Here is an 18,901-nt window from a genome sequence, read left to right as displayed (position 1 = left end):
CCTTTTTTTTTTTAATGTATCCGCCATGCATGGCAATGAAAATTCTCGTCATCTCCCCTCCACCCGTGTATGCTGGTTTTCGTTCCAAATACAATTGCAATCCCAGAATTTCAACAAGCTGTTCATTTCCCTTAATTACTCTTTTCCTGTTTAGAGGGATTATTTATCCTTTTCAAATTTCAAAATATAGGCAAATGTTTTTACTAATCAAATGATCAGAACTAACTGAGGTGAATCAATAGGCTCCTAACTGGTGAAAGTATGGCCACCTGGTCACTAAAACGAACTATCTGGTAGATAATGAAGCATTCAAAGACAAAGCACATGATAACAAGCCAAGCCTACATTGTGTTAATATGTTTAAGGAAAAGAAATATGAAAGAGCTTGAACACGTGTCTTTAATTTGATCAGTTATAGTATCTAGTTACTTTTTAATGTAATGGTTTGCAATATAGCACAATAATCATAAAGTGAACATGGGGTGTTATTCTTCTTGGCATGCATATACATTTTTGACAGAATGTGACTTAAGATAAATAATAAATAATCATTCTAACCACGAAAAGAGCTATTTAGAAAAATGAACAGCTTGTTAAAATTCTGGGTTTGCAATTGTGGTTGGAACAAAAACCAGCATACACAGGGATCTCAGAACCTAACTTGAGAACCACTGGTTTGGAATGGAAATTGATGGACTTGACTTTGGGCTACTTGCATCAGTCTTATTCTAGAGTTTAAAACTCAAGTTTACCAGACCACCTCTATATCAACAGTAGAATATTTTTCACTGGTTCATATATGACCATGAGCTGGTGACTAAATAATGTTCATTGTGTTATTTAATTTTTCATTATGCATCTGCATTTATGCCACTGCTATTATATGACCAGAGTCAGATACAAATGCATACATACAGTATATTCACCAACCACAGCCTTTAGAGAAAAGTGAATAATTATACATGAAACTTTTTTTAATCAGAACTAAAAAAAATACATTATAATGATCTAAACCAACTGATGGACTCATATTTCATAATGAAGTTAAACATATATATTTTAACATTATAACTTTACACCTGCTCCTTTGACTGTACATGACACAATATATGGATGTATGTCAGGAATGAGAACTTTCACACTATATCATCTGCGCTATAAAACAACAACAATAACACCATTAAATAAGCCACCTAAAATTTTACGATTTGGACTAGGAGTAATGAATGTTTATTGCCAAGAGTGCGACGATTGAATCGAAGATCTACTTGTGGTATAGCGACATCTAGTGTCAGTAGACTATTTAGGCTACCATGCAGGGACCGGCGAGTCTATTTGAGACAGGTTTTTAATGAAAACCCCTACCCTTCATACTATTTACATTATAATTATTATTATATATAGATTATGGACTCTAACAAGCAATCTGTGGATTAGGCTCTTGCATTGCAAATAAAAATGATTATCAGTCATAATCTGGTTCTCAGTACAGCAATACTTCCCAATCCGTTGCTGTTTTCTCTATCTTACGTTTTTAAGGTAAAATATGGGTCATCATTGGTCCGCAACGCAATCATAGAATGAAACTGACCGTTTTGCTGATAACAATAAACATTTTCAGTAATTTAGGGTAATTTTCAACAATCGTAACAGCGGGGCTGGCGGGAGCCGAGGGGTGCGATCGTTCTTTCCACCAATCTACAGTCTCTCTGTAATGTTCATGAACTAATCTCAATTTGTCCAGCGAGCTAATACGCCAACATAATTTGTTCAACCACGGAGCGATTTTTTATTTGGCATGAGATGTGTGTGAGTCGCATGAGAGCGTGAGACAGAACCTGGAAGTGTGTCTCATGCCAAAAACGTTACTAGCTAGTCTGTGCTGGGGGTGACATGTCTCTATGATAATTAGTAGATTTCTCTGTCGCAAACACGAAACACCAAGAAATCACCCCATTTAAACAGTACAGTGTGAGAAATGCTCAGGCTGCAGTTCGGGAATGTACCGCAGTTGGTCACCTGCTACAGATACTTTCATGATAGGTTTTGAAGGAACCGGAATATAAAATTAAAATATAACAATGTTTTATTCTCCGAGAAGTGCATGTTATTTTAATTTTATAATTCTTGAAGACATTTCTATGCATGATTTTGGTGACGATGACATACAAAAATAACTGGCCTCAAAAAGTTGTGGGTTCAATTTCCAGTCACTGCTGTCAAACCTGAATTTATTCCGTAAATATCAGCACGAATTCAATTTATGCAAAAATGAAATTCTGTAAATTTCTCTGGTTAAGAGACTCAGCAAAATGCTGTAATGTAATGGTGCATATCATGATTAGATAGCTGCAGATTCAGGGCTCTGTAGAGCTCAAAAATCATCTACTGGATAAATGTCTTTTATGCACCTAAGGTATATCAGGCAAATTGTAGACAAAGAACGCAATATCTCATAATGTAGGTTTATCTAGTGGACAGTTGAATGTGGGACAACCACCTTATGCACTCGTGTTCATGGAGTAGCAAAATGTTGTGTTTCTTAATTCCAGTTCTGAGAACCTATGTAATAATAATAATAATAATAATAATAACAGGGATTGGGATGTATAAAATACTACTGATATCTGGGCAGTCCATAAAAATTAAATTAAAACAAAATAAAAGATTATAATTCAAGAGTCTGATGCTCCCAAGTGGCCACTGGCGAAAGACGAAAGACAAGAGGTTCTTTTTTTCATACAAAATAATGAATGTGAAAAAATATACCAGAGGCCAAGTTGTATGTGTGTAGATTCAGATTAGATCTGAATTTACCAGGTAGACTGTTAAGACACTACAAGAAACAATATGCCACCCTGTACCCTTCGCATGGCAAGGTGTGAGTTTGATCACTGCTTGGATAGGAGACCTTCTGGGAAAACAAATTGCTTCTAGAAAAGGTGTTGGTTGGTCAGCAGGGGGCACTCTTCCCTCTGGACCAGGACAGAAATGCAATGCCCAAGCACAGCAACAGGGGCACTGTGCTGAAGAAGCCTAGTCATTAAACCAAGGTCTTGACTTACTGTAATCATTAATAATCCCATATTACATTTTGAAAGAGTTGCGGTGCCAAAGCCCGGTTATATTACCACAAAAACAGACTATTTACATCTGGCAATCTAATCATTGCCTATGATTGGCTCCACAATCCCTTGCATTCTCTGCCTTAATTGATTGTCCAGGTCATCACCGTACTGCAAAACAAAATTTAGATCTGGTAAAATAAAGGTCAAGTAAAAAAGAAACATATTTTTCCTTCCGTAATTTCAGCAGGTGGCAGGCAAGACTATGCATGCCTTGTCAGAAGATTGTTTGACATAAGCATAATCTTATACCACTTAAGTTACTCCCAGAATATATGTGGGTGGTTAGGCTCAAATGAGTCCCTACAGAAAGTTTTGCATTTTTATATGCTAAGGAATTGTAGACCTTATGGACGCTGAAAATGGCCGCTGCGTTGTAGTACATCTCCAGCAGCCCAGGGGGCGACAAAGTGCCTCAGGCTGTCAGGGTACCAAGACTCCAGGAACAGCACATGTAGTCAAAAGTAGTCACTGGTTCTGACACCAGCTAAGAGCCAGAAGGGCATACATAATTAAAGGGGTAAGCCTTTGTTCTGGAACGGGTCATGACCTTCTGCCATTTTCCAGGGTTGTTTGTGACTGAACGTGTGGCGGAGCAAGTGACTCTGAAGCCCATCAACGCTAACAACCAGCGGTGGATTATTACAGTTGCTTTGTTTGGCCAGTGTGTTTGATGTCAGATTACCAAATAAATAATTTAAAATGAGTCACAGTGTGCACAGCAAGGGCCTTGATGCTGCATGAGGTAATCAATATATAGTATGCATTTACATGCACATTCAACATTAGACATAATATTATATTAGTATACTACTTCTACCACAAATAATATTTATTATTACTTTTATTGTTATTATTCCCTGGTAAGCGTATAATATAGTTTCTGAAACAACTGCGTTTGACACTTTTTTATGCATCTGATTTAAAATTGTTTTGCGAGTTTTCATATACGTCAGATTTTCTCTTTTCCCTTGGTCTATGTGGACAACATTGAGGCTGGCCTTGTTCCTGACAGCACAAACTGACACACGTTGCATACTTGCTTTCCTTGTATAACAGTTATACAACACAACATGAATAATTAGGTAAAGGAAGGATGTGGTGAGGCAGCTGCAGCTTCTCTCGGTAATTTCACCACAGAAATTTGAGACGCTGAACTTACAGCTTATGTTGTAGCGTCACTGAGACCCAGGGAGCGGTGGGGGAGGAGTGGAGAATGATGTCTGGCCGCTGTTAGATGCTGAGGTCTTTTTCAACCTGGAACACTTTCAGCACCACGGACAGTGCCAGTCTCGATGGCACAGCTGAGGCTGATGATTGGGAATCGCCCAAGCGTTGTTTCATGCCTTCACAAAGCCTGCATATAAGCCTGTATATGCTGTTCGTCTTATACTACTGTGAGAATCAAATTATTATTATTTATTACATCTGTTTTAACTCAGTGCCCTCCAAATTTAATATCTAACCCATACCTGATTTGTGGCCTCTGAATGTGGTTGCGTTCTGAAAAATGCACAAGCGAATTAGCTGAGATCACATACATCTTTGCTTTTTGTCAACAGGCAGACAAGGAACAAACCACACGCACTTAAATGAGGCCTTCAGGCTTTTTATTTTTCTCAGTCACTGAAGCAAAGACCGCAGATAGCTGGGCTCCACCATACCAATGCAGATCATCTCTAATATTAAACTATCCCGGTAGCCTCTTTGCGATTGCCTGTATAGAAACAAGCCCCCCACCCCACCACAATGAAATGAAGCATGCTATTTCTGCTTGGCTATAAGGTATCCATCAAGTACCAACTTCACCGCTGAGCTCCCTGGGAACAGGTGGCCTGCTTCAAAACTGAGCACCATAGTGAGCAGAATATTAATAATGATAAATGGGACACAATAAAGAGCACAAAAGCAAAATGTGCTGCTTTAGAACTCACTTCTACTAACAGCATTCTGCATCTGTGTGTATGAGAGAGAGAGAGAGAGAGAGAGAGAGGTAGGGAGGAAGAAAGAGCGACAAAGAAGAGAGAAATACAAAGAGGAGGGGACAGAAACAAAAAGAGGACAGAGAAAGAAAAAGACAGAGAAATAGAGGGATAGAGACTAAGAAGGGTGCACAGGTGAAATACAGTAGAAAGAGGAATAAAAGTCAGTCCATCACGATAGAAGGTTCTGTTATAAACCAGTTAGCATGGCCATGCCGTAAGAGGTGTTCAGTGCAACAGTGTGTGGATTACAATGTGTCCGGAGCACTGGGAGGCTAAACATTGCATGTGAGATAAAACCATAGAAAAAGTGCATAAACAAAAGTTAAAATTGTTTTTTTAAAATGTGTATTTGGTTCTCTGTCAATACATTTGAACAAACAAATTGAAACACAATACGTTGCCATTTTTTATATGTTACAGGATGTATTACAAAATCAAAAAGAAACAAATATATTAATATGGTCACAAAAATGCCCTTGCCTCAGCCTTGACATTTCGTCAGTCCTGTACCACTCACATACAGACACATCTACAGACACACGCTCGCATGCATGCACAGAGTCTCTCACTTCCATATACACACACGAACACACACCCTCACATGTACATACAAACACACAGGAATGCGTGCACTCGCACGTGCACACATACACTCATACTCACTCAGTCTCTCTCTCACACACACACACACACACACACACACACACACACACACACTGCAGCTGCTGGGAAGGCTTTGTCACCGATTCAGTTAAATTATTCACAGACCTGGGATCCTGTCCTATAGTACAGTATATGCATTGAGATTAGAGGAAGAGAGAGGAAAAAAAAAACATTTGAGAAGAACAAGTTTAATTAGTAAACACTTGGTTAACATGTGGCTGTAAGTTCCTACGCAGAGTTATTGAGACCTACGCTATATGAGTGGACTGAGCCATAGACCGGGGTTCACTGCAGGATGAGATATGGTGATATGGTTTTGCTGTGGCATTCATGAATATGTGCATGTATCCGGAGTGCATCAAATTAGCAGGCAATAATGCTGACATTTGGCTGTGATTATTTATTTTTTGCATCGTGTCAGTAAGGGTTCGCTTAAAGACCAAGCAAAACAGGAAGTGGGATGGATAAAGTCACATGGGTTGGGAAAGAACGAAAAGGATAAACGAAAGGGGGGGATTTGGCATGCTCGGTCCTTTTCTACACGGGAAAACAAGTCTTTAAGGAGGAACGTGAACAAAAGTGTCTTTCTTTTCCAAACTGGTGTCCGTTTCCGGTCGGTTCTCTTTGCTCGTCCGAGTGTTGCATATAAAGCAGCTTGCGGGGGCGGGGCCTGGGCTCGTGGGCGGGGCTCGGGGCCGTCAGTCACACTGTTCTGTCGGCGCCCGAGCGCTTCCTCACCACCTTGTCGGCGCTCACCTGGTCGACGGCCAGCGTCTCCAGCTCCGGCGGGGCGGGGGGCGGGGCCACGTGGTGGATGCGGTGGGCCACGCCCACGTGGGTCCGGTGCTGGCGGTCGCGGTCGCGGTCTCGGTCGCGGGCGGGGCTGTGGCGCGGGCTGGCGGAGGAGGCGGGGGGCGGGCGCTCGCAGGCGATGGGCGGGATGACGGCCGGCCGCTCCCGCGGCGCCTGGGCCTCGGCGGCCATCTCGCGCGCCTGCAGGAAGGGCGTGGGGTCGGGCATGGCGTCCACGGGCTCGCGCAGGACCAGCCGGCGCCCGTCGGCGCCCAGGCGGTACAGCTCGGCGTACTCCGAGTGCAGCGGCTGCGACAGGCTCTTCTTCATGCGCCGGCGCGGCGTGTCCGGCTGCGCCTGCTGCTGCCGCTCCTTGGTGGGCGGCGGCGACGGCTTGTAGGAGCTGACGGGGCTGACGTTGGGGCTGGTCTCCGAGGAGCTCCCGGCCAGCAGCCTCTTCTTGGTGGCGTGCAGCTGGGAGGTGAGGTAGGCGATGGTGCTGGCCCTCTGCTCCAGCTCGCCCGACAGCACGGCCAGCTTGTGGCTCTTCATCTTCAGCTCCTCCAGGTACTTCTTCTCCCGCTCCTTGATGGTGTTCTCCAGCACCGAGATCATGGCGTTCTTCTGCTCCAGCTCCCTCAGGAGCTCGGCGTTCTCCTCCTCCTTGGCCTTCAGCTGCTCCTCCAGCTCCTCGCACTTCTGACGCAGCTCCCTGCAGCGCGCCTCCCCGTCATCTGCACATGAGACACACACATACACACACACACACATACAGACACACACACACACACACACACATACACACACACACACATACAGACACACACACACACACACACACACACACACATACGCACACACACATATACAAACACACATACACGCATGCAGGCACACACGCACGCACGCACACATACAGACACACACACGCACACACACATACAGACACACACACACACACACAGAGGAGGAAGAGGTTTGGTCAGACTGGGATAGCAGTACACTCACCCCATACCCCACCCACCCACGCAAAACGACCAGAGACAGAATTACTCCTGTAATTTCGTTAAGCCACTTTGACCCAGCAGCCGGGCCTGACTGGGCGAATGACCGGTCCTAATGACCAGCCTGCTTCACAGAGATCATTCCATTCCCTCCTGGTATGCTGGGACCAGCGCAGGCCTTTTGCCATTTAACAGGTGGATCTGATTTACGTCAGTCTAGACCTCCGTGGTACTGCACAGTCAGAATCGTATTAGACGTTTGCATTATTAGATGTGATCACAGACAGGGCTAGTGTCAAAATGGCCGTAAGGGATGATCCATGTGGGCCGGGGTCTGGGAGGGCGATGGTCCCCTGTGTGGCGGGGGTCTGGGAGAGGGGGGGCGAGGGTCCCCTGGTGGTGGGGGTCTGGGAGAGGGGGGGATGGTCCCCTGTGTGGTGGGGGTCTGGGAGAGGGGGGGCGATGGTCCCCTGCGTGGTGGGGGTCTGGGAGAGGGGGGGCGATGGTCCCCTGTGTGGTGGGGGTCTGGGAGAGGGGGGGGCGATGGTCCCCTGCGTGGTGGGGGTCTGGGAGAGGGGGCGATGGTCCCCTGTGTGGTGGGGTCTGGAGGGGGGCGATGGTCCCCTGCGTGGTGGGGGTCTGGGAGAGGGGGGGCGATGGTCCCCTGCGTGGTGGGGGTCTGGGAGGCAGACCCCATTAGGGGAGTGTGACGGAGGCTCCACGGCAGAGCACGGTGCCCCCCCTCCCCCTACCCTGGCGGTCCCCCACGCCCTGGCCTGCGGCTCGCTCCACACACGGGCGTGGTCAGGGCACTCATGTCTACAGAGCATTCTCTTTCTACAGAAAAGCACTTTAACCCTTTAACCACACACGTGTGCTGAGGAAAGACAGCAATACCTCTGCTGTACTAGAAGAGCAACCCATATAAACTGCATAAAATGATTCCTCTCTCAGTTATAGTGAGAGGGTTAAATATACATTTCATGACACACTTTCACACAGTCAGACAGACAAGACAGGCACATGTACACACACACACACACACATACACACACACACAGACCAAGAGACAGGCAGGTAGGCTTTGCATGTACACACGCGTGCGTATGTACATACACACACACACTTATGCACAGAGAGGCAGGCAGGCAGGCAAGCAGGCACACACATGGAAGGCACAAACACGCATGTCCACTCACATTTATGACATCATTCAAGCAAACGGTCGAGATGCACGTACACTCACACTTTCATCACAACGCCCACGGTCGTGCTGTAGAAGAGGCCACTCCCTGAGGACTGCAGCAGATAATTGAGTTATCTGCACACAGCCTGCATGAGTGCAGGGAGGGGAGAGCTGGGGGGTAGGGGGGGTCAGGGCTTCATAAGCAGGCTGAGGGAGAGCGTGCTCGCAGGCCAGGGGCTGGGAGGCGGCTCCTGTTTCAGCCCCGATCGATATCGAACGTGGAACAACTCGCCCGTCAACTTCTCTGACCTTGAACGCTTCTCCCACTCCTAAACCGAACAACCCCCCCCCTCCCAACCCGCCCATGCACCCATCAAACAGCCACCCACCAAACCTGCGATTTGGCGCCAGGTCATAGGTGATATCTCACAGTATGCTAATCTCTCTCCAAGTGCTCCGAACCAGACCCCTCAATATAGCCAGTACTGAAGCCAAAGATTTCCGTCATTAAATAATTCATGCTGTAGCTGACGGAACGCGCCAGTACAGCTAATATCTCGCATTAGCCTTTGAAACTGCACACACATTAAAAAAAGAGGAGCGTCACGTGGGTCCTGAGTGCTTCTGTCCGGTAACTTTCAGGGGCGATCGGTAAGGTTTTCTCTGGTTGCGGCGTCAGTCTTGCCGATAGTCTGCCGGCCCGGAGCAGGGGGCCCTCCTCTGCTCCCCGGCCCGGCTGGGGCGGGACGGCTCTCTGGCGCTAAGTAGGCTGCAGACCGTGCATTAGTGCGGAGTCGCGTAATCCAATTTGCAGCGGTGCTCCCTGCGTGCTGTCCCGCGCTAACCTGATCCTTAGCATCCCTGGCATGAACACCGCATGACAACGTGCTCAACACACACGCAGCCAGGAGCTGACACCATTATCCTCAGCTTTACAAGCTGGTACAAATGCTACTGCACACGTAGCCGGAGAAACGTTACATCAGTTAGAATCCTAAAATCAATTCAATTTTCTTTATGTTAAATTAATTCAAGTGGAGAAAGTGGAAGTCAAACATCAAGCCAGCTCTACTGGGGGAAATGTCCTGCAATTTGCTCTGTCCTTCAGAATGCATCCTCCTTTGTTTTTATGAATCTGCAGAGACACTGACTAGACACTAATGGCCCATTCACTATATATAGGGATGGACTGCTTAAGCACGGCTGGTGATGATGCCGTTTAAGGTCAAGTGGAGAGGGACGGTGAAGGCTAATCACATACTCATGTGGGTCAGTTCAGCGGCTGCTTCCTGTTCACACAACACGTAAGTAACTTAAATACACTTTCACAAATGAGTGTATATGAATTTTGGGTGTAACCCAAGGGTCTGTACTTGGCCCCTGCCTCTTTCCTCTCTGCATTCAATATCTTGGGTCTGCCATCACCTTCAGACAATAGGCTTTTCCTCTCTTTTCTGGCACAGGCCTCATTGCGGATTTCAGCTTGCCAGACCTCCTAAGGTTCAACTGCAAGACCAGAGCTCATGACTGAGGCCCACCTCTGCTTAAAGGTTCCCCTCCTATCCCCACTCCTAACACTCCTACCTTTTTACTAGTTCAAGCTGTGGAATTTTTTCAAAGGCTTGTGATGATGTCATTTGTATTAGTACTTCAGTTGCATACAGGAACACTCAAGTTTGTGAATGCACTACTAGCACTAGCACTACTACTCATACAAATCAGGTGAAGGCTCTGAATAAATGAATGTTAGGTAATGTAACAAATGGTTAACTAATGGAACTGGATGCTGCTTTGAATGGCTGGACCTGGATGCTGCAGGCTTGTATATCCTGTGTGTGACTAAATAACAGCGTGTACCTGTCACTGTACTGGGAGCTGGGTGCGTCACCCGCTGTGGTTTTCACACGGTCACTCAACGCCGCCTCGCCCTCGCCTCGGAACTGGGGCTCCGCTTATTTATGTCGCGTGTCCATGGTTACGCGGTGGGCGGTGTTCTGTAAATTCTTGGGGGCCGTGAGAAAAGAAGGCTCCTGCCCCCCTTCACCCCTACCCACTCCCCCTCCCCTCTCCCCACTCCCCTCTCCACACCCACCCCCGACTCGGCGGGTCCCCCGTGAGCCTCCTGGGGCGACACCTCGTTACCAGGCTACGGGCGGAACCCTCCGTGGCTTCTCAGTCCGGGGCCAGGAGCCTCGGGCCCCGCGGCTGGCCGGCCATCTTATTTACGGCCCCGCTGTCTGCAGGGCCACAGCTTTTTAAGGCTCTCCTCATTGTGTCCAGACTTCCTGTCTCAGTGTGTGAGTACAGACCTTATTTATGCTGCGCTGTTCTGGGAAGCTGCTTTTTTTCCACACAAAGTTCAACATTAATAGCCTTTCCAAGGCCTGGCCATTCTCTTTTGTGTTGGCACAAACTGCTAATGCAGATCTACATTTTTTTAAATCTATTGTGAAGAAAATTAATAAACAAAATAGTGGTCAATAGAGAGTCCTTCTGAAGTCAAATACTGTGAATTTCAAAATGAAAATGTTCTAAATTTCAAGAATACAATGAAAAACGGAATTAAGATTACAGTTACCGAGAATCCCTTCAGTAGGAGAATGTGAATATCATAATCGAAATGCTTCACATCGAGAAGGTAATGAGGAAAAATAAAAACAAAAACCCCGCTGAAAGTCCTTTTAAAGACTGATAAAGTCAATACTGGAGACGGATAATGTGAATACCGAAAGCATAGCAGCATAAAAGGCTTTCAGAACACCGACACTGTGAAAAAGTAAGTGAATATTGCAGACGGATGATGTGAATACTATATCAACAGCACGAAAGGCTTTTAAAATACAGATACTGTGAAGACGCGGCGCATTTTTCGCTGCTCAGCGCTACGTGGCCTACGGCAGGCATGGCTCCAGACCTGCAGAGAACAATATGGCAGCGCCAGCGCCTGAGCCTGAGCCTGAGCCAGCCTTTCCCGGGATCAGAGGCTCAGCGGCGGAATTAGATTTCACAGAACCGAGATCCCATAAATCCCTCTCTCACCACCGCCGACAGGCTGTTACACTTAAAAACCAGGCCCCACGCCCCGCCCCGCCCGCGCCCACCCCCGCGCCCGCGCCCGCGCCCCACACTCCGCGCCCCACCTCAGCTCATCAACTCCCAACCGCCCCTCCGCTCATATGCACCGATCTACAGGCATAGCAGTGCACTGTGATTTAAACACGTACTTGTGCAATGTACTTGTGACTCCTGTATGCTTGGACTTGAAGTTCAAAGCTCAGGTGAAGCACTGCCAGTGTACCCACGAGCAAGGTTCTTAACTTGAAGCAGTGAAAACACAGCTCACCATAAACAGTATATTTGTGGTTTGAATGAGAGCCTTTTAGCCAACAAAATAATAATGTCTCTGCCCAAACTGGTACGTTGTTACCCACGTACCTGTAGTTCTCATGCTTTCTTATTGGCTCCTTTCTCCCCTGAGCCGTCCTCCATCAACTATACTGGCATTGCACCATGTGGACAAACATCCCTGATAAATCTTACAATGTCTACAAGTCCAAGGCCAAGTGCTCCAGGATAAAGTCAATTACATTACAGGCTACTGTTGAGTGGCCAAAAATACAACAATCTGTTTAAATTTAATATAGTAAATGCGGGGGGGAGAAAGTAATGTTTCTTCGCAGTGCGCATTGGTTAGATTTTCTTTTGGCTTCAGTTTTTTGAGGAGTGACAAACGCACTTGGCTTTGGGGATTAAAGCATCGTCAATGGGGCGCGTGCATCAGAACTGCGATCGGTTCCAACCTGAATAATTAATTGATCTCATCTCCAGGAATAAAATAATCGATTCCCATTAAATTCAGAACCTGGAGCTGAACGTGCACCTCCTCCCCTGGACTGGAATGTAATTACGACCGACCGGTGTAAGAGTTAATGCGAAGGGAGAGCAAGCAGAACGGAGTGCTTGTCGTTGGTGATAAAGCGGTACAGATAGAACGGAAAAGCTGAGAACGTTCCAGAAAAGCAGTGGCTGGATTAGTGAAGGCCCCCACGGGGCTGGCCAGCAGCGAGCGAGAAAGCCTTCCAAGATGTCGTCATCTCTGATCAGCGAGCAGTGGCCCGCTGCAATAACACCGATCCCATTACGCGAGCCATCTGACCAATCCCCTTTATGCGAAATCATTACTGAAATGTGCGCAATTAAGCCATTTCCTCAACGACCACCCCATACGATCGGGAGCGGCCACACATCACAAGAGTCAAGCGATAGCGTTTCTGTCAACACCCTCAGCAGAGCTTCTCTACGGAAAACGGACACTGGAGTGTACCAGTGAGAATACACACAGTCTCTTTGTTGTCCATCAGGGGTCGATGATGACTTCTGCTCCGCACAGACACACACACACACACATGCACGCACACGCTTGCATGTACAAATACAAGTTCACATGCAAACATTCACATTAACAAATGCACAACTCTCACTCATACACACACACACACACACACTCACACGAAACTAACAGGTGGCACAGTGTGTGTGGAGTGATGTGTGTTCTAGCAGGGCCAGACAGAAGGACTGGCAGCTAGTCTTACCCGTGTCTTCAGAGCTCCTCACTGTCAGCTCGTACGTCAGATCTGTGAGGGAGAGAGAGGACGCTTACAGACAGCCAATAAAACATCAGCCCGTTACCATGACCTCACCAGGGCTAGGGAGACAGCCAATGGAACACCAGCAAGTCTGTTACTGTGACATCACCAGTTATACCAGTGGCTGCCTGGAAAAAACTCCCTAGCACCAGGCATATTGTTATTGCAATGTTCTATGTAATGATTTTTTGATATGTTACGGTTATTATTTCTTATGGTTATTATTTATGGGTTTATATTGAGTATTACGCCTAGGAAAGTGGTTGACAATTAGTACAGGGTATTATGACTCTCAGAATGGTTGTTATGCAATGCTAACTACCAAGAATATGATTGTGGTTACTACACAATATTAAATGCCACGGCCATTACAGTTAATATTATGTGATGTTGTGAGATATGTATTTGATCATAGGTGGCTGTTTAAAGTAACCCAGTTGGCACAGTGTCATATCAATGCTATCGCTGAGGCAACATTTGGCTAGGTCTTTAGCAATCCAAAAGGGCCCCAGGAACCCTCTAACATTGGCCACCATGAATGTCCCAACAAAATCATCTAACTGTGGTTTGCTTTTTAGCAAATTATGAATTATGACTAGCTGTTGGGCTATTCTGATCAGTGTAAGATGCTACTACAGGCTAGTTAGGGTTAGTTACATCTGTTGGGGGACATTCACTGGGACCAGAACAATGCCAGCTTTGGCTCCTGACTGATGAGACTGTTTGAGAAGTGCAGTTTGGTGTTACTGAACCAACGATGGCTATGATACAGTACATAGGTGATTTATTGACTGCTTATTGCATTATAAACCGTGTGAGCATTCCTGCGGTGCACGCTGATCGTACCCTGGCCCGGGCGCGCTCTCAGGGGCGGTACCTGTGCAGTGCTGCTGCAGGCGGCGGATCTCGGCGTGGAGGCCCTTCAGCGTGTTGGCGTGGTCCTGCTGGAGGAAGAGCAGGTTCTTCTGCGCGCTCTGCAGCTGGTTCTCCAGGCTCGCGGTCGCCATGGCTGACTCACACACACACACACACGCCCGCACGCGCTCAAACACACTCACTCACAGTGCTGTAGACCTGTGGGCGAAAAAACAATCAATGTGTTACACGCACAGCATAAAAACAGGCCTGGGCATTACCGAACAATACTGCAGGGTTTGGCTGACATATCGACTTTTTCTCTGAAAGGGACAGTTCACTTTCTGGGTTTGATATTTTGGATATTATCTTCAATCATGTGTAGTGTGTTGTGTTGCTACATTATACATGTCAATAACTTCCTGGCCAAGACCATTAAAAAACAAATAATCAATAATTTGTCATTTACAACCATGCTTGACTGTCTAAACTACCATAATCTTCCATATCTAAACTCTATACAAAAACTGTCTGGAGTCTGGACCAAACAAAAATGTAAATTAACACTAAAATAATATATTTAAAAAACCAAAAACTATTACTTTAAACAAGAGCTGCAGGGTGGATAATCATATTAAGCACTGATCTATCGAGTAGGTGGGACCCACGGTCTATTGTCGAATCTGGCCAGAGGATAATTGGCCATAGCGTTGCCAGGTAGTCAGGAATTTTAGCCAGCAGGGCGCCCATGTCTCATGTCTATTTTTTACAGCCTCTGTTCATGCCATATCATATTTGCTGCTGCATCTTAAAATGCAGTTCCTGCTATTCCAGTGTCCTCTGCCATCAGCGGCTGAAGCTATTCTCCCGTTGATCCTGAGGCGTGGCGATACACCTCCTTTTGGGACACGAAGAAGCTCTGCACCTCCAAAAAGCAGCACGCAAGTCAGACAGGGGGATTCTTTGGGTTACATGACGTCCTGTGTGATAGGTTGTTACTCACATCCAGGGATGTGAAGCTTAAACCTCTCAACAGCTGAGACAGGTTCCAACTTCACTGGGATTGCAACATGGGCCAGGGTAAGCATCTCCTTGAATACATGGAGGAATACGTCGCCGCTTATTATAATGAATCCCAGCCTACTGTTGATAGATAGTAGTAATAAAAAAATTTGTTATGAAGAACTTGTGACTGGGGAACAGGCACCAGTCAATTTTCAGATGTGGGTGTGGTGCTAAAACCATACCGAAGCAGCTCCATGTTCCCCTATCTTCTAGTATGAAGTGCAAAAGCTGCTCACTCCGAGCCTTTCGACTGTGAGAAAACAGAAGCCCAGTGGGGAGCTGGCCGCAGCATCACGCCCTGCGTTACGCAACGATGCTCGGGTTACCGGGGTAGAGGGCGGACGGCTCCTCCGCTCAACGCTGCCGTCGGGCGGGCGGCGGCTGCTCTGGACCGCCCCCGCGTCTCCTAACGCGCGACTGCGACCTCGGGCTCGATCTGCCCCCGCGTCTCCGCTTAGAGAACTTTCCTCGGCCAGAAACGGGGGAGCTTAACATAACGGAGACCTTAAGGAAAAGGCAAGATGGATGAGGAGCGACAGTGCACTCCGCTCCATTACCAAGACGTAGCGCTCCGAATGGAAAAACAGGCTGAGGCTGCGGCCTGTATCGATACGCTCTAAACTGAAAAAGGGAACCCTGTCTGCTACGCAGCGTAACCTAACCACCAATCTGCCCACAATGCATTGCTTTCCAAAGACCGCAGTTTACTGGTGAGGGTGGAGCAGTTCGCAGGGGAAATGCTGATGTTGATTACAGATGCTGCAGGCCGGCTTGTCTTCATCCGAGCACCCAAACCGCATTTCCACTCACAATAAGCCTCGACGGCCACCCAAGACCTAACCCACATGTGGGCTTCATCATCCACTGGAAAAGAATGGTGAAATATGAACATTCATAAGTTCAAAACTAGTAATTATGTAATTTCACCGTTGCCAAAATACAGAGGGAAAAGCATCCATGCTAACACATAAAATGATGCAGACTAAGAATAGGTCCAACATTTAGCCCGAACATTCAAAGTCTCCGAGTGTCTTCAGTACATTTTAAAGATTCTGTTGAGGGCGGTTCCACGGAGCTGAGCTACCGATGCTGCGTTAATTATTCATGAGCGACCCTGCAATGGCTCTTCTGTCTCCGTCCAGCTCCCTGAGTCGCTGCCCACTTCACCTGAGATGGTAATGTGGTGACATCATCGGCTGCAAAGATGCAGCCATTCTCCGAGAAGCTACCCAGCCCTGACTCCTGACAGCTTTTCTGGCTGGAGGTCAAGGCTGAAAGGGAATCAGTCAATATGCAAGCAAACACACCACATTATGCAGTGAAACATACTGGAAACCAGCCCCACTGTGCTGACGATGCCTGTATTTATGCGACTGCGATAAACAGCAGGGTCATAAAATGCAATAAATATTCTGAGAACATATTCTGTCAGTGAGGGTTAATAAGAGTCCCTGAGTAATGCCCATGCATAATTGAATGTACAACTATGTGACGTGATGGATTTGTGTAAGTGCTCAAGAGTGTTTGAGAATAGGTATATTAAGGGAGAGTGTGTGTATGTGCTAGGCTATACGTGTGCAAGGGTGTGTAATGAGTGTTTATTTGAGTTTGGAGGGAGAGTGTATAGGAATAAATGTGTGTGTGTGTGTGTGTGTTTATGATGAGCATGCAGCTAGGTTTCTGTGCTAATTGTGGTGGGGAGGTATAAACTGTGCTCTGAAGGTTCTCCTGTGACCATAGTTGCTGTGAGATTGCTAAGACCGTGAACAGCACCCTCTTTGCAGTGCAAGAGAAAGAGAGAGAGAGAGAGGAGAGAGAATGAGAGAGAGAGGGAAAGTGAGAGACAGAGAGGGAGGGAGTGTTAAGAGATCATGGCTTAACAATTGTTCGGGAAAGTGCTAAAAACCCTGTTAACAAATGAGCCCATCAACAGGAGCTCACTGGGGGTGGTGCTAGAGAATAATAAACCGATGGTAGTTAAACTGATGACAGAGACTTAGCCATTACTGTTCTTCAGTTCAGCAGGCAAAATCACAGGCCTCTGACCTGCTGGGAGGGAGGTCAGGGCTGGGAGAACTCAATGCAGGTCTCATATTCACTGCACAGAGCTTGCACAGATTACAGGGAAGTAGCAAGGATTTAGGAAGAAGTTCACCTGAGGAACTCACCCCAAGGATTATGGCAGGTGGCCAAGTAATATTGCTTGAACCAAAAATATCCCTCTCTAACTCGCACAGAAGCTTACTGAGGCCAGAATCTGGAGTTTCCTTATCAAAACCCTGACATAGGGTACACCATGCTCTCTCGCTGGATGTAGCCTACTTCCATCTGAAGTTAAACAACTGGTTTTACGAAAGGTTTCTTAATGCATCTCCATTCTGAAAATTTGGGAACTGTTACCTGCACTCCCTTCCCTGTCTCTGAATGAAAAAATAACAGTGAGGCTACATCAACACAAACGAGGTCTTAATCAAAAAGCGGTCATGCAGTTCAAATCCTCCATTTCCCCACTGCAGTTGACTGGGCTTAACAATGCATTGCCGCTGACAGATGATTTGCTGTGTTGCTATAATAACTACTGCCAAGAAAAGACAAAGACTACTGCTATTATTACTTAGCAACATAAACACGAAATGAGGTAGGAAGGGGGGATGAGCTCACCCGTACATCACACCGTGATTGGACGGGTCGGCCCGTCGTTGGCCACCTTCCACCTGGTGTGTCCTTGTTTTAGACGCTCTGCGAGAAGGCCGATTGAGGTGAAGTGAGCGGCCATTATTCAATCCGCACGCCCCTGTCTCCACCCCCTCCCCCTGGCTCCAGCCCGGGCCCTCGAGTCCATATCGATTTTCCCCTTTGAGTGCACGCATTGGCCTCCTCCGCCATTTGCCCACTTCTTTACAACATAATTGCATCTCCTTGCTACATCATTGGGTTATTACCTCCAATAAAGCATTTGTACTTTTTGTTCTTGTAGCTATTTTTTTGGCCATTCACAACTTCAGGACATGAATGCGGAGGCTTTTGCGTGGAGCCCGTACCAAACGATTCCTATGCATATGCGCTAATACATATTAGAGAGAGAAAGTTGGCCGCTCTCCATCTCGGAAAGGGCTCCCAGTGTTTCAGTAAATTATTGCTAAATTTAAACCAACCGCTGCAGTGGCAATGCAGCACTCCCTGTATTTACAACACTGCAAGAGCCTTTTACGGCGCAACAGGGACTGGCGTCTGGGCGAGCGCGCGGATGAATAATTGAAAGTCTCCCAGAAATTCCGGTAAAGTGTATCCGGTCAGCCAGCCCGCTCCTTCCCAGAATGCCCCTGGGGTTAACTGAGATGTAGCACTCCAGGGAGATCTCCTTGGTGACAGTCCCAGCGAAGGGAGAGTCATGAATCTTTTCCCATAAGACACGAGACACGGTTACTGATGCTTGAGTCAGTGGCTGAGATCACAGCAAGGTGGATGAGAACAGAAAAATCAGCTTGGATTTAATCATCGTTCCCCTTTCTGATACGCTGCAACACTTCCAATGATGCCAAACGCAACACCCTCCCCACCCCATCTTGGCCCGCCCTGC

At 46.8% G+C, this 18,901-nt stretch overlaps 1 protein-coding gene across 2 annotated transcripts in view; it reads right to left on the bottom strand.

Annotated features, from left to right (window-relative positions):
• Positions 1–5,437: 5,437 nt before the first annotated feature.
• Positions 5,438–18,901, bottom strand: part of ccdc92 (coiled-coil domain containing 92) — a 111,980-nt gene continuing 98,516 nt past the window's right edge. For both annotated transcript variants that reach the window (XM_064354057.1, XM_064354056.1), the window contains exons 2-4: positions 14,279–14,475; positions 13,348–13,389; positions 5,438–7,299 (exon numbers count right to left, since the gene is read on the bottom strand). In XM_064354057.1, the coding sequence (XP_064210127.1) occupies positions 6,476–7,299; positions 13,348–13,389; positions 14,279–14,408 (996 nt within the window). In that variant the 5' untranslated portion in view covers positions 14,409–14,475 and the 3' untranslated portion in view covers positions 5,438–6,475. The remainder of the gene's footprint in view (positions 7,300–13,347; positions 13,390–14,278; positions 14,476–18,901) is intronic.

Source organism: Anguilla rostrata, chromosome 10 (assembly GCF_018555375.3).
Source record: "Anguilla rostrata isolate EN2019 chromosome 10, ASM1855537v3, whole genome shotgun sequence".
Classification (NCBI taxonomy): Eukaryota; Metazoa; Chordata; class Actinopteri; order Anguilliformes; family Anguillidae; genus Anguilla; species Anguilla rostrata.
The sequence above is the reverse complement of the archived record's forward strand: the minus strand, read 5'-3'. Positions and strand labels throughout refer to the sequence as shown.